Source organism: Esox lucius, chromosome 18, assembly GCF_011004845.1.
Source record: "Esox lucius isolate fEsoLuc1 chromosome 18, fEsoLuc1.pri, whole genome shotgun sequence".
Classification (NCBI taxonomy): domain Eukaryota; kingdom Metazoa; phylum Chordata; class Actinopteri; order Esociformes; family Esocidae; genus Esox; species Esox lucius.
This window is the reverse complement of record NC_047586.1, coordinates 426311-441277: the sequence shown is the minus strand read 5'-3', so window position 1 is coordinate 441277 and position 14967 is coordinate 426311. Positions and strand designations below refer to the sequence as shown.

At 41.3% G+C, this 14967-nt stretch overlaps 2 protein-coding genes across 2 annotated transcripts; both read right to left on the bottom strand.

The window, feature by feature from the left end:
• Window positions 1-3984: 3984 nt before the first annotated feature.
• eif2b2 (eukaryotic translation initiation factor 2B, subunit 2 beta) lies at window positions 3985-6862 on the bottom strand. Its single transcript, XM_010864212.5, has 8 exons — window positions 6600-6862; window positions 6155-6275; window positions 5916-6067; window positions 5319-5482; window positions 5127-5222; window positions 4884-5021; window positions 4698-4764; window positions 3985-4188 (listed from the first exon to the last, which is right to left on the bottom strand). The coding sequence occupies exons 1-8, from the start codon at window positions 6769-6771 to the stop codon at window positions 4031-4033; spliced, it is 1068 nt and encodes a 355-aa protein (XP_010862514.1). The 5' UTR covers window positions 6772-6862; the 3' UTR covers window positions 3985-4030.
• Window positions 6863-8357: 1495 nt separating this feature from the next.
• tmed10 (transmembrane p24 trafficking protein 10) lies at window positions 8358-14443 on the bottom strand. Its single transcript, XM_010864211.5, has 5 exons — window positions 14200-14443; window positions 13217-13337; window positions 11510-11583; window positions 9482-9608; window positions 8358-9084 (listed from the first exon to the last, which is right to left on the bottom strand). The coding sequence occupies exons 1-5, from the start codon at window positions 14374-14376 to the stop codon at window positions 8963-8965; spliced, it is 621 nt and encodes a 206-aa protein (XP_010862513.1). The 5' UTR covers window positions 14377-14443; the 3' UTR covers window positions 8358-8962.
• Window positions 14444-14967: the final 524 nt, after the last annotated feature.

Here is a 14967-nt window from a genome sequence, read left to right as displayed (position 1 = left end):
GCAACTTCAAGGACTATCTAAAGGATCAAGTTTGCATCCCCTATTCTCTTTATTTTTAAAATGTATTGCTTGTTATTTATAATACACATGTTCACCTATAAGCTAAATATACAGTATTCAAATAGTGTGCTGATAAAAGCCAGTCTCCCATACTTTGTTACACTCAACAAAAATGATTTAATGGTACTAATTTGTTTTTAAATCAAAGGCCAATATCATGCTGTTTGGGACACAGGAAAGAATAACCTAATTGTAATATATAATTTATTATAACCTTGGGTTTCCATACAGATCTAAGATCTGTTTTTATCAGTATAACATTATAGTTTTTCTCAATCGTTTTGGCTCATCTCTTGAAAGTCTTAACATTCTCTAAACTGTAAGTACAATCGTCACAACTGTTTCATGGGACATCACAACTCTATGGGATGTCTGCAGAATGTAGTAACTCACCCAAAACATTTAATTCATGCTTCAAAACCTAGTCATTGTCAGAAAATTGTCAAATGGCACCAAAATGTTTTTAAAAAATTGTCAAATGTTTAGATGTTATTTCAACATTTTAGTCAACCCTGGAAATATTTATATATAAATATCGGTTTTGTTCTACGTGTGGATATTGACTGCTACACAAGAATGGCAGTTTTGTCTAGCTGAATGCTATTTTGTAAAACACATCTTTAGGTGCCGATTTCAAGGTTTAATTGGAGAAGTCAATGCTGTACAATACTGTAGTACACATAAAAAGGATATGCACATTTGTATGTATACAGTACATTTACCAATGTGTTACATGTAAACAATTTAAATTTTCTTGTCAGTTTTTACATATTTCTTACATTTAAAGTGGAATACACTCACCTAAAGGATTATTAGGAACACATGTTCAATTTCTCATTAATGCAATTATCTAATCCACCAATCACATGGCAGTTGCTTCAATGCATTTAGGGGTGTGGTCCTGGTCAAGACAATCTCCTGAACTCCAAACTGAATGTCAGAATGGGAAAGAAAGGTGATTTAAGCAATTTTGAGCGTGGCATGGTTGTTGGCGCCAGACGGGCCAGTCTGAGTATTTCACAATCTGCTCAGTTACTGGGATTTTCACGCACAACCATTTCTAGGGTTTACAAAGAATGGTGTGAGAAGGGAAAAACATCCAGTATGAAGCAGTCCTGTGGGCGAAAATGCCTTGTTGATGCTAGAGGTCAGAGGAGAATGGGCAGACTGATTCAAGCTGATAGAAGAGCAACTTTGACTGAAATAACCACTTGTTACAACTGCGGTATGCAGCAAAGCATTTGTGAAGCCACAACACGCACAACCTTGAGGTGGATGGGCTACAACAGCAGAAGACCCCACCGGGTACCATTCATCTCCACTACAAATAGGAAAAAGAGGCTACAATTTGCACAAGCTCACCAAAATTGGACAGTTGAAGACTGGAAGAATTTTTCCTGGTCTGATGAGTCTCGATTTCTGTTGAGACATTCAAATGGTAGAGTCAGAATTTGGCGTAAACAGAATGAGAACATGGATCCATCATGCCTTGTTACCACTGTGCAGGCTGCTGGTGGTGGTGTAATGGTGTGGGGGATGTTTTATTGGCACACTTTAGGCCCCTTAGTGCCAATTGGGCATCGTTTAAATGCCACGGCCTACCTGAGAATTGTTTCTGACCATGTCCATCCCTTTATGACCACCATGTACCCATCCTCTGATGGCTACTTCCTGCAGGATAATGCACCATGTCACAAAGCTTGAATCATTTCAAATTGGTTTCTTGAATATGACAATGAGTTCACTGTACTGAAATGGCCCCCACAGTCACCAGATCTCAACCCAATAGAGCATCTTTGGGATGTGGTGGAACGGGAGCTTCGTGCCCTGGATGTGCATCCCACAAATCTCCATCAACTGCAAGATGCTATCCTATCAATATGGGCCAACATTTCTAAAGAATGCTTTCAGCACCTTGTTGAATCCATGCCACGTAGAATTAAGGGGGTCAAACACAGTATTAGTATGGTGTTCCTAATAATCCTTTAGGTGAGTGTATAGTGAGTTGAAAATGCGCCACAAAATAACATCCATGAAAAAAAAAACTGCAACAATGAAAAACCTGCGGTAGATCTGTTAAAAACAATAAATTATACCTCCTCACTGTACGTAACACTACATGTTCCCACCTTCTTGGTGAACATCCTGTCGCTCTTCTTGGTCTAGCCAGATATTTTGGTCAACACCACTTCTGTTTTCTCTTGCGATGTACCGGTGAAAAATTGCGATTACTATTTCACCTAGCAGGTAATACGTCAATTTAGCGGGCAACACAAACATTTCATATATGTTTATGGAATATACGTGTATGTCTGACAGATTTTGATAATTCAATGGATCATTTTGCATGTGCCAAAACGTGTGCAATTTGCTTAAATAAAAATAAAAAATCTCATCTAGTGTGAACAAGAAACTATTTGTTCAGAGACATAATTCTCATTCGAGAACTGAGCCAAAGCGATTGAGAAAAACTGACCTGCTTCCTATTCTAGACAGTGGCCATGTTGTGCCACCAAGACTTATGAAAATGTATGAATCACTAAATTGACTTTCGTTCCCAAACAGTTTCTTTTAAAATGGACTTTAATGTCCCTCTAAATAATAACTTGACAAGAGTCAATTTTGTGAACAGCTGGAATCACCAAGGCTGCGTGATGACGTTGGAGTAAGAGCGTTTCGATATTATGGGGCAAATAGTGTACCTTTATAAATCAAGGCATCAAATCACATTTAATTAGAAAATATATTTTTTCATGGGACAAGTGCAAAGTATTTTTAACAACAACAAAAATACATTTCAAAATGTGGATATTATATAAATGTCTAATAGCTATATTAGCTGTTTTGTCGTTGCAGTCCTTTTAATAACTTACAGACCTAGTTTTACAGTGGAATTCGGATAGGCTGTAAGACATACTTCCTGTTTTCATCACGCAATTGGTACCGTATGCCACCAGAAGATGTCGCTGGGCACCGTAGGCGGGAATTTTACTACGCGTCAAATGACGTCATGAATTTAACTTCAAATGCCCTAAAAATCCTCTTGTCTCTCGCCGGGTGCAGTGGCGTGCGCCTGTAATCCAAGTTGCTGGGAGGCTTAGGCTGGCGGATCGTTTGAGCTCAGGAGTTCTGAGCTGCAGCGGACTATGCCGATCGGGTGTCCGCACTAAGTTCGGTATCGATATGGTGCTCCTGGGGGAGCCCGGGACCACCAGGTCGTCTAAGGAGGGGTGCACCGGCCCAGGCCGGAAACGGAGCAGGCCAAAGCCCCCGTGCCGCTCAGTAGTGGGATCGCGCCTGTGAATAGACGCTGTAGTGCAGCCTGAGCAATACAGCGAGACCCAGTCTTTTTGGCAAGTTTTTAAACGGGCATTTAAAAACATTCCGTATTGATAACAGTCGTGTTTTTTAAACTCTCACTTTGAAAATAATATGACAGAGGAATTCTTTACACTGAACTCTATATACATATTTTTTCTCTAGTGTTTCTACTACATCTATCCATTATGTTTGCAGTTACGTTAATTTATTTGTCTATTTCGACTGAATTAGTAAAGACATACTGATTATTTCGTGAAAAACATTAAGAACACGCTAGACACGCGACTGCCTCCTTCTGGTATTACAACGTAACAACAGCTGTTCGTCAGAACACTTCCTGAAGATGACCAGTAATCGGCACTGTCGTGACTTGTTTCTGTAGTCATATTTTTGTCTTTTTTTTAGGGGTCCTCCGGTAGGAGAAACCCTATTGTAATCGTTAGTATTATTATTATTCAAATTGGTTTTTACATGCGCTATTTCACCTATAATTGCTTTAATTTTTAGAAACTTGATAGCTGACCAATGCAATATTGTATCAGAATTTTAACAAGTGCTCATAATATTAACCCAAACACATTTTATTAAAAAAAGCAACAACAGTACGTTTCATTCAACTATTTTATTAGTATTTTTTGTCAATGCAGTATTACAGTTCATGGTCTTCAGGGTGGTAGAGCTCACTCATCAGCCGGTAGATATACGAGGGAGCGTTTCCTCCAATGTTAGAGATGAACAGAGTAATCAGCTCTGGAGGGACGTAGTCAAACACTGGGCAGTGCACATTGACTTTGGACAGAATCTCTCCTAGGATAAAGTGTTACCAGCAGTTAGTGGAAATTTATCACAACATTTTTAAACAAAGACAGAGTAGTTACAGTGAGAGTAACTATCTAATACAATGTCTATGACATAGTGCCATCTAATACAGTGTCATAGTATGACATAGTACCTTTTAATACAGTGTTTATAACATAGTACCTTCTAATACAGTGTCATAGTATGACATAGTACCTTTTAATACAGTGTTTATAACATAGTACCTTTTAATACAGTGTTTATAACATAGTACCTTCTAATACAGTGTCATAGTATGACATAGTACCTTTTAATACAGTGTTTATAACATAGTACCTTTTAATACAGTGTCATAGTATGACATAGTACCTTTTAATACAGTGTTTATAACATAGTACCTTCTAATAAAGTGTCATAGTATGACATAGTACCTTTTAATACAGTGTTTATAACATAGTACCTTTTAATACAGTGTTCATAACATAGTACCTTCTAATAGAGTATCTACAACATAGTACCTTCTGTGAATGGAAGCACCTCGTGAGGGGAGACAAACTTGTGGAATATTTCCTCCTCATTGGGAAACTGAGAAACAGAATGCATCCAGTCATACAACCATGACAATAGAATAATCTCCATTTTATCCATTTAGGGATGGAAATATTAAGCGGTTTTATTATGCACGTAAGGAGTTTGGTGAATACCTGAGGTGAGAGCTTGAACATGGGAGCACAAACAATAAGCGGCGTGGAGTGATGCTTAGCTGCTAACGCTAAAGTGTGGGTTCCATTGACAGCTCTCAAGCCTCCGTTGGCCAGAACGGTCTGTGTTCCAATGATGACCTGGTGAGAGAACCACCAGCAGTAAAATTAGCTTCATTCAAGTTCACATGTTTAGACAAACTCCTTAAATTTATTACTGTTACATAATCAGAGACCAGTTCTCACCTTATTAACTCGGGACATCACAGCAAATATGGCAGCATCTGCTATTACAGTTGTTTCAATGCCAGCTTTAGAAAGACTAGTGGCCATTTCATGACCCTAAGACAAGAATTTGAAAGGTCATCACTAAAAATAACATTTTCGGATGGACTGATGGACAGACTGACAGTGGAAGCGAGGGAGGGATGATGGTACCTGGCAGAAAGGGGCACACTCAGCCACGATGACATGGAACTTGCGCTTCCTTGCAGCATCTTTAAGGAAGGCCTCAACGGTGCGTGATCTGCCGATGGTCATGATCACCTCATTGGAGTGGATGTGCTCCAGGGCCTGCATGGCAATGTTGTCTGTGGTTCCCTCTGAGGAGAACAATCACAGGTAAACAGTTCTGCATGACCACAGTGGTGTTCCACAAAGCTGGATCAGTAACCTTCTTAACTCTCACTATGTATGTCGTGTGCCATTTCACAAGAATTTCATTTTGCAAGATGATGCTGTGTTGTTCAGTATGTTTTGACAAATAAACCTTGAAACCTGAAACCTACTGATCCCTGTCAAACCACAGGGATGTTCCACAAAGCTGAATTAGTAACCTACTGATCCCTGTCAAACCACAGGGATGTTCCACAAAGCTGAATTAGTAACCTACTGATCCCTGTCAAACCAGAACATGAGCCAACTGTCCCCCTAATTTCCAGCTCAAGAAAGAGAAGATGAAGTGTAGCTTGATCAGAAACCATAGCAACACATGCACTGTTGTGACAGCACCAGTGTCAGTTAAATGTGTCTTACCAAGCTCTGTGAGCAGCTCATTAATGGCCTCTATGACATTAGCTTTGAGTGAAGCAAAGTGCTGTCTAAAGTTTTCTTCACTCAGCCCCCCTGATGTAAGCAACTTATGAAGGGACTCCTGTTGGTCTGTCTCCTCACTGCTACCACGAGATCTGGAGAAAAACAGTAAACCAGAAGTTGAGTGGCCAGCTGATGATGTATATACTGAAATATTTTTCAGACTCCTTCGTCTCTCTTACCTTGCATACTCCTCTCTTATAATCTTGAGCACCCGCCGTACCATATTTCCCACTGTGGTCTCAGACGGTTGTGCGGCTGTCATTCTCCTTCCCTCGTTGCGAATTATCTCCATTAGGTCGCCTGTTATATCATACAAGATAATACATTGGTCATACGTTCAGATAGTACAGTTTCATCCACCAACCCGTTTGAAATGTACAGATGAGAGGACATCAGCGCGCCATCGGTGAGGCAGTTCACGCCGACAGCTGGTAACTCTGACAGGTGTCATTACTAGTTGTAACACTATGCGTGAATCTCGATATTAAAAATAAACGTACTACAATAGCTAGCTATAATTTTGTCTTAGAGTCTTTTTTGATAGCTTACTAACAAGCCTATAGGTGTGGTACCGAATAACAGTGATCCGCAATTATGCGATATACGTTACAGTACAGTAGCTACCTGCGCTGCTCCATCTAGCTTGGGCTGTTATTCTCCGAAGCAGAGCTGTGGTTTCTCTCGCCATTTCTCCCGACCCTCGAAGTGGTCCTGTCCCACTGCCTCCTCGCTTTAAATCGGCCAAAAAGGCCTCAATTCGCTCGGAAAGATCTGTTTCCTTGTCAGCCCCAGGCATGTTGTTCAATGCTGTATCACAAAAAGTTGTGTTGTCACCGGTTGTTACACATTTGCATCAGAATTGAACCGGAAGTACAAATCTAATGAAAATGGAGGGTGCTTCCGGGTCATGGTAGAATGTACCTTTGCAGATACTTTTGTGGAGATGGAAAAATGCTATTAACGCAGACCGTTTTGTTACCCTTGGGTAACGCGGTGTACTCCTTCAATTAGTAGGTGATGAATGTCAATTGTGCGCTGGTTTGACACTCACCATACATAATATAGCTTGTATATAACGATCACACAGCACCATATATTCACGAATGTTGTACATGTAGAGATAAGCGAATTTTGTAGGTGATATGACGCAGTGAGTAGTCTTGTTTAAGGATTTTGGGGGTCGTGATTGACCTTTAAAGCCCGTCTTAAACAATGAAATCTCCTCTTTATATCTTATAATATCTGTGTAAAAATTCCAAGTTAAGGATTAAGCCATAATAGTCATATAAAACAGGTTTTTGTAAATCCATCCAATATTTTATTGAATAAAAGCCCAACAAAAACTTTTACAAAATTGATATCAATCAATACTGAAATCATCGATTGAAGACATTGCAAATGTTCACTGCTAATTACTCCATATAATTGGATGATGCCATAATCAGTGACAAAAACTAGTTAACATTTTCTTCACCAAACCCAAATCCCATAATTATCCCCAAAAGAAAACAGGATGGATCTTAGATGGTTAATATTGTAATCTGGAATCCACAAAAGCAAAAAGCAATAGGCTAGTTTCAGACCTGTTTCTGGAGTCTTGCCAACTAATGTGGTAATTTTCTCACCAAATTAGGCAAGCTAGCACACACAGATCTGGGACCAGGCTACAGAAGCAAATAATGTCCCCTGAAATGGTATTGCAGTAATGAAAACACTATAGCTACTCAATTGGAGCACATCGAGGAAGAGTATGGACATTTTCCATGTTACTACAAAATCACCACCAATGCAAAGCCCCATGTAAAATGTCGGTACAGTCCAAAGCTCCCAGCATTGTTCTTAGTCAGATGATAGAAAAGGGCATTAACATGTGAGAACAAACAAGTGTGATTCAACTACTTGTCATTGAAGAGGAGCAGTATTTTGTGAAGGCCGTACAGTGCCACCTGGCTTACAACATATTTACACACCTATGCATGTGTGGTTGTTTGTTATTTGAAGAAAAAAAATTAAACGTGCAAGGGTTCTATGGGAAATGAACTGGTTATCAAGATTATATTTTTACAGTAGGCCTATGGGAAAGACCTAGAGAAATAGGAACCATGACAATCATTTTCCTTTAAATTCTGCAGCCCCTCCCCAAAAATACCTGTCTTGCCTTAGCAACTAAATAACATTTACAATGTCAAAACCATCCCAAGACACTGTAAAATGTAGCTAACAAACACATATGCAAATGAACCGACAAAACACAAAAATGCAGTGGTTGCCATAGTTTCTCTATAGAGTTCCACCTTCATTTAAATGGGCAACAAGTTGGTACAGCACATCCCAAAGAGCACCCTGTAGACCAATATATATATATATATATATATATATATATAATCTAAATTACACTGAGGAATAGAGTGCCAATAAGCCCTGATCTCAGTAGTAATGCACTACACTGGGAGCCATTGAGGACACACCAGACTAGATCCTTTAGTTTGCTTGGTATGGCAAATATGAATATGTGGGCAATAGATTTTCTGTCGTGGGTGAATCCCTCATCCCAACAAAATAAATCTAAGCTCCAAAACAAACTGTACACATTACAGAAGATCATCCACACGACAGACTTCAATTCAGCACGTTTGGAATAGAAATGTTTGCTATACATTTCTAGCTGTAAATTAAAAGAAAGTAGGTTTCACTTGGCTGAACAAGCCCCACATTTATATATCGCTGGCAAATAGGCTACCCATTGTGATCTTTAATGCCACCACACCCCTTGAAACTACTAGATGCTCCGCTAAACTCCTAATCCAAAATGGCCCCCTAGTCTCTATAAGGGCACTACTTTAGACCAGAGCCTGTAGGGTTTGGAGCTTATGTAGACTCGGATCAAAGCAGTGCCCTGTATGTGGAACAGGGTAACAATTCATCTGGAGTAGCCCCAAGGAGGATGGAGGTTGGTTAGGGAGCGCTCTTCTCTGGGTGGAAGCTCTCTACTCGATGAGCTTCTTTGCTTTGAAGAAGCGTCGCAGGTAGAAGACTTGCCAGGTGGCCAGACCAATCAGACAGCACATGGAGAAGATGCTGAAGTACAGGACGCGTGTGTTGGTAGACTCTGGAGGAACGTCAACAGTTACAGAATAGTGAACAGCTTTATTTAGACTTCAACTTTATACGCTAATTACTGGCCAGCCTAAACCCTAGGATGAGGCCAGCCTAAACCCTAGGATGAGGCCAGCCTAAACCCTAGGATGAGGCCAGCCTAAACCCTAGGATGAGGCCAGCCTAAACCCTAGGATGAGGCCAGCCTAAACCCTAGGATGAGGCCAGCCTAAACCCTAGGATGAGGCCAGCCTAAACCCTAGGATGAGGCCAGCCTAAACGCTAGGATGAGGCCAGCCTAAACGCTAGGATGAGGCCAGCCTAAACGCTAGGATGAGGCCAGCCTAAACGCTAGGATGAGGCCAGCCTAAACGCTAGGAAAGCTGGGAAATGTCACCATCACTTCTTACCATTGGTGTCTCTCATCTCCTCCTCCCTCTTCTTCATGTAGGCAAAGTCATTGACGATGGATTCTGATAGGTCCTCTAGCCGCCGTAGCTCCACCTCCAAAGGCTTAAGTTTTTCCACCTTGGCAATCTGAATCAGCAACAATGCAACAACACAGTCCATCCCTGTCAATAAGTGCTTTTTGGAATGGATTTAGGATCTCAACTGGAAAGAGCAAGAGGAAATAGATGAATATGGTATAAATTAATACATTGTATCTTTGACTATGCTCAACTATGAGCCAGTTTGTCCACTAAGTGTCACAGTTGAGCTGTGCTGCAGAGACCTGGTTTTCATTAATTCAAGCAGAACAGGAAAAGATATAGTGCAATCAGTCTGGTACGCAGAACTTTCAACCCTCCTCCCTCCTCATTTGGACAGATACTTCTCCCCCAGCAGAACATCTTATCCTCACCTACAAGACCAAAACCTGCACTACACTGAACATCTCGATTTTCAACTGGAAGTTAGATATACGAATGGAGGACAATGTCAAAAAAACATTCTACTGGAAATGTCACATCCCTTTAACCAGACATCAAAAGAAAAGCATAACTGTGAGAGTGAGTGGATTGGCCAGACAGTCTTCACAGCACTGGCTGCAAAAAGGCATTATTTTATTCCTAGATTTCCTAGTCTCTGCATTCCACTCACTGACATACCATATGCGAGAATGCACCAACAGTCCAGTTGCTCCCACAGCAGGCCAGGCCAGAGTCACTCAGACATGAGCCTGGCTCTAGAAGCATGTGTGTGGGTGGAGGGTGATTCTCAATACAAACCCAGATAGTCCTTCAGTCAACCCACACATTATAGGGCTTTCAAGTGGAACCCTATTCCAACACGTAGTGCACTACTTTCAACCACAGCCCTCATCAAAATGAGTGCACTACAGAGTGAACAGGATGCCACTTGGAACAGCACAAAGCTGAGGCTTACTCAGCAGAACAGAGTGTTAGTGTGTGGGCTGAGATTCTCTCTTCAAAGAGTGTCCATTGCGCTACTCAGTGTCAAGTTTAGCTCTAAAGTCAGGAATTTAATTGAATTCCTATTTAGGAGCACAGGGAGGTGGGGCCTCCAGCTAAACTAAAGTCTTAGAGAATGAAACTGCTGCTCATTACCCAACATGCACACTGTCCGCTCACTAGAGCTACAAAGAGGCACGCTCTCATTCATTTCCAACGAGTGACAGCGAATCACGGAGACAGCGGGCGGAGCTACTGTCGGAGACAAAATCTCCCAGCGACAGTTGAGATAAGTTCAACTTTATGCTAATTTCCAGCTAAGCGGGCAGTGGCGGAGAAGGGTGGCTACCAATGGCAGGGCAGATGTTCTCTGCTTCTCTATTCTACTTGCTACCTAAAAACTCACTCGCTAGCTACAAAGGTTGTCGTGAAACTTATAGTTTGGGTGTCCGGTTTCCCCATTATTCATGATGCTTCTCTGGCTTCATACAGAGAAAAAATTCTAAAGATTGATGCATGGAAGGTTCCAGAGATCGTTGGCATCGTGGGTGAGTGATACATGCATAACGAAAAATGAAGTAAATTGCTATTTGAACATTGACAAATCGTTGACTCTGCATCGTCGTAATACGTTTTCAGTAGTGGAGTCACAAGTACTCAATACTGATTACTATTTGCAGAAACTGATGTTTCCCCTTTACTGATTGGGTTGTTGTCGCTGGCATAAATGAGGAAGATACAGCCCACCCGAGCGGGCAATGTGCATGCAAAGGAAGGCTCAGCGACAGCTTGCCCAAAATGTAGCAATTTGCAAGTTAAGCGAGTGGATAGTGTGCACGTAGCATTATAGACACTGCATATGGAACATATGTCTTTAACACATTAAATACATGAACTTCTAAAGAACTTTTATTATTATAAAGCATTTTCTGTCCAGTGTCCACACACAAAATCTACAAAGTGCATGTATTTCAGTTACACTTCCCAAGCTCTTGCAGTAGTAGGAGTATCAGTACTTCAATTTACCTCCTCGTAGTTCTTGGCTTCCACTCCATGTTTCATGTCCAGATTGACTAGATGGTCACCGACCTTCCCAGTTCCTGAGGAACAGTAAAATGTTTTTTAAAACATGGTATTTACTACTTCCAAATGGAGGGCATTAATCACCTTCAAAAACACCAAACGATAAATGTAGTCACTATATTTTATCATATGCATTTCTGTTTCCCCAGTTGCATCTACAGCCCATCTCTTCAAAACTAATCTCAGATCAGGGAGTTGAAGAATGCGGGTCAATGTGTGTGGGCCTAAGTCACCTGATGGAGTAGCAAGAGTGCAGAAACCCGCTCTGGTCTCATATCTCAAAGTAGAAAGCCCATAAACCCTAAACCCCCAGCCCCTACACGCTAAACCCCCAGCCCCTGAATGACGTTTACGTCACCACACACTGCTGCATGTGCAAGGGAGAGTGATCAGAGTTTGCTAACTCACTACAGAGTCATTAACTAGCTACCTAACTCATAAGGAGTCTAAAGCAAAAAATAAATATTGGGATTTAACACATCACGCCCACCGGTATCAGACTAAAGTTGCATTAAATTGTGGGTAATATCCACTCTGAATGTGAGTGAAGTTGTTCACTCGTACCCATCAAGCTGAATCAAGGGCCAGCTTTTAAAAATTTGACCGGCACCTAAGATACATCAATAAAAACGGCATCCGTGGCTGGGGTGAGGGGGCAGTATACTCTCCAAGGGGAAGAGGCTGGGGTGAGGGGGCAGTATACTCTCCAAGGGGAAGAGGCTGGGGTGAGGGGGCAGTATACTCTCCAAGGGGAAGAGGCTGGGGTGAGGGGGCAGTATACTCTCCAAGGGGAAGAGGCTGGGGTGAGGGGGCAGTATACTCTCCAAGGGGAAGAGGCTGGGGTGAGGGGTTAGGGGAGGTAGACTTGGTACATGGAATCCAGTTCAGGATCTCTCTACAGACAAAGACTCTGGCCTCCACCGTCAATGCTGGGCATTTTGAGTTACCCATAGGGTTTTTCCCAAGTTCTCACCAAACATCAGACTATAGACTATGATCGTCAGCTCAGAGCTACAAGAGCACCTTAAGCCACTATACCTACTAGCAGGCCCAAAATAGCACAAATGGGAAGGTCTTAATGTACTCCCAGAGAGAGCATTCAGTTGCAAAATGCAACATTTTGATGCCTGTCATTAAAAGGGAATTAACTTGTTTTTGTTACAACCCTGCTGCAGCTCAGTTTTATGGAGCAGATACCATTCTCTCAACACATCATTCAGACATTTGAATCCTAAAGCAGACTTCTTCATTCCCCTTCACTCAAACACTTCATGCTCATATTGTAATGTCAGTGTGTGGAAGCTTGTGGGCAAACTGGCACCACACAGCCTCTGGCAACTGCTGCAGATAGGCAGAGAGAGATTGTGTGGTTTGTCGGACAAATGAAATATTTATGGAAATTGCAACAAGTCTGTTTAAATAGTAATATTTGGAACTATGTTGGAAACAAATGTCATAGTCGATAGGCCTAACACACAGCAGCATTTTCAGAATGTAACAAAATAAAGGTCAGTGCCAGCTCCTGGGAAACATCTAGGCGATGGATTACAATAAATTTGAAGCACAAAGTACTATACACATTCCCAAACAACAAACTTTCAAAAGTAGTTCACTAAAACAAGGAGCCATTCGGAATTCATACCGACTTACCCATGGGTGATTTGCTCTCGAAGCACACCTCAAACATATCATAATCCTCTGTTGTAAAGGCAAACTTCCCTTTGGTTGCATCTTCCTTTGAGTAAAGGGTGTGTCCTGACGAGTCTGTAATCTAAAGAAACCGATAATAAAAAAAACTAAATCAAGACAATTGGCAAAAAGCACCAAGTGGATATTTCTTTTAGATTTTGACAGCTGGTGCACGTTAACATTTGCTATGGTCAATGTTTACACTGGTGGGTGACGTAAACACTCAACATGCAATGCGTTGACTAATGTAGAAAAAAGATTAGCTATGCTAAATTGGCTTATAATAAATATAACACCACTTTGTTGACATCCATAAGAAAGTAAGATTCTACAGAATGCTAACAGTTAGCCTTACTAGCTGGCTACCGAGAGTCAACACGTATCACACAGAGAATGGGAGAGCTAAGACTGACGTGTTACATCCTGAATGAATGTTCACCAACTCTACTAAACCTAAAATGTGCTACCTAGCAACACGTCGATTACCTCTGTTCTTCACGGTTTAATGCATTTGAATGTCATGGTTAACTAAAACACCTACAGATGTTCTATTTCAGAACATTTACAATTCTGATAGTTCTCTCAAAACCAATTCGTAGGGCAGCAACCAGGAAGAATCTCACAGGGCCAATCTGTCGAACGTTTTCTAGCAAGCTAACCATAGCTGGTTGGCTAACTACGCGCTAACCACAGCAGTACACAAGACGTTCAGATAGTCAGCAAGCTGTTACTGAAAGACAGTATGTGTAACTCTTCATGTTATCATATCTGCATATTTTGTTCTTAGGTTAGATAGAAGTACATAATCAGAAAGTGATATCACCGAATAGCTTTTGGGCCTGAACTGCTAACAGTTAGCAGCTACTGTACAGTACAGCTCGATCGTTCAGTTAGCTAACCTAGCCTTGTAACGTCATTTTTGCCAGCAGTATCATCAAACGCACCTTCAGGTTGGTTTTGGTGTTGGAGTCTTCGCTGATTTCATACTCCCCCGTCACCAGCACGTCTTTGTGAATCTCTTCCCGTAGACATTTCCTTGAATTTACCGGTAGAAAGAAAGATATTGAAAATACCGATTCAATGAGAACCGGTAAAAGCAGTACAGTTGTGAACCGGGCCATGGCTACTAGCCCATACAACCACGAGCAACAGCTAGCTACTGTCTTCGGCTCCACTAAAGACCTCGCTTTACATCTAACGTTTCCCCATAGCGCCGCTTTAGCCGTGGAGTGTAGCTGACATTTGGTCTGTCTGGATGGTGTTTGGCAAAAGTTACAATTGTGGTTGGGGCTATAAAAGGGTAAAAGAATAGGCCTAGGTTATGTTTAGGCATAATTGTTAGGCTATTTAAATTAAGATTATTGTCGTCTTGAGGTTAGGATTAGTAAAAATGTGATTTACTTTTACTGGCAATCAACTTTGGTGTTCTTATTTTGTTTATCTTAGCATGTGTGTGTTTTCTAGGGTCCATCACATCCCATGATCTCAGGTAGGAGGCAAACATTGCTGTGATTACCAAGAAGATACTCCAGTGGATGTAGAATTTGTGGTTAAAAAAACAAGAAATCTTTGTAGTTTATTGTCCGTGCCTTGTACCTCAGGATTCAACCATCTGCAACAGACACTTATTGCCTATTCAAGTGTTGATTTGGACTATTATAGCCACATCAAGTCTGTGAATAACCGTGAGGTAGCTGCTGAAATTATGTCCA

Bases quoted from the DNA above. Each gene is read 5' to 3' on its own strand.
- eif2b2 (XM_010864212.5), bottom strand. From the start codon at position 6,771: ATGCCTGGGGCTGACAAGGAAACAGATCTTTCCGAGCGAATTGAGGCC. The intron at 5,483-5,915 runs GTAAGACACATT...TGTTCTCCTCAG, and splicing joins TGAGCTGCTCACAGAGCTTG to AGGGAACCACAGACAACATT. The intron at 4,189-4,697 runs GTACTATGTTGT...ACTTTATCCTAG, and splicing joins GGTGCTTCCATTCACAGAAG to GAGAGATTCTGTCCAAAGTC.
- tmed10 (XM_010864211.5), bottom strand. From the start codon at position 14,376: ATGGCCCGGTTCACAACTGTACTGCTTTTACCGGTTCTCATTGAATCG. The intron at 13,338-14,199 runs GTGCGTTTGATG...CGGTTTCTTTAG, and splicing joins ACACCAAAACCAACCTGAAG to ATTACAGACTCGTCAGGACA. The intron at 9,085-9,481 runs GTAAGAAGTGAT...ACGTTCCTCCAG, and splicing joins GGAGATGAGAGACACCAATG to AGTCTACCAACACACGCGTC.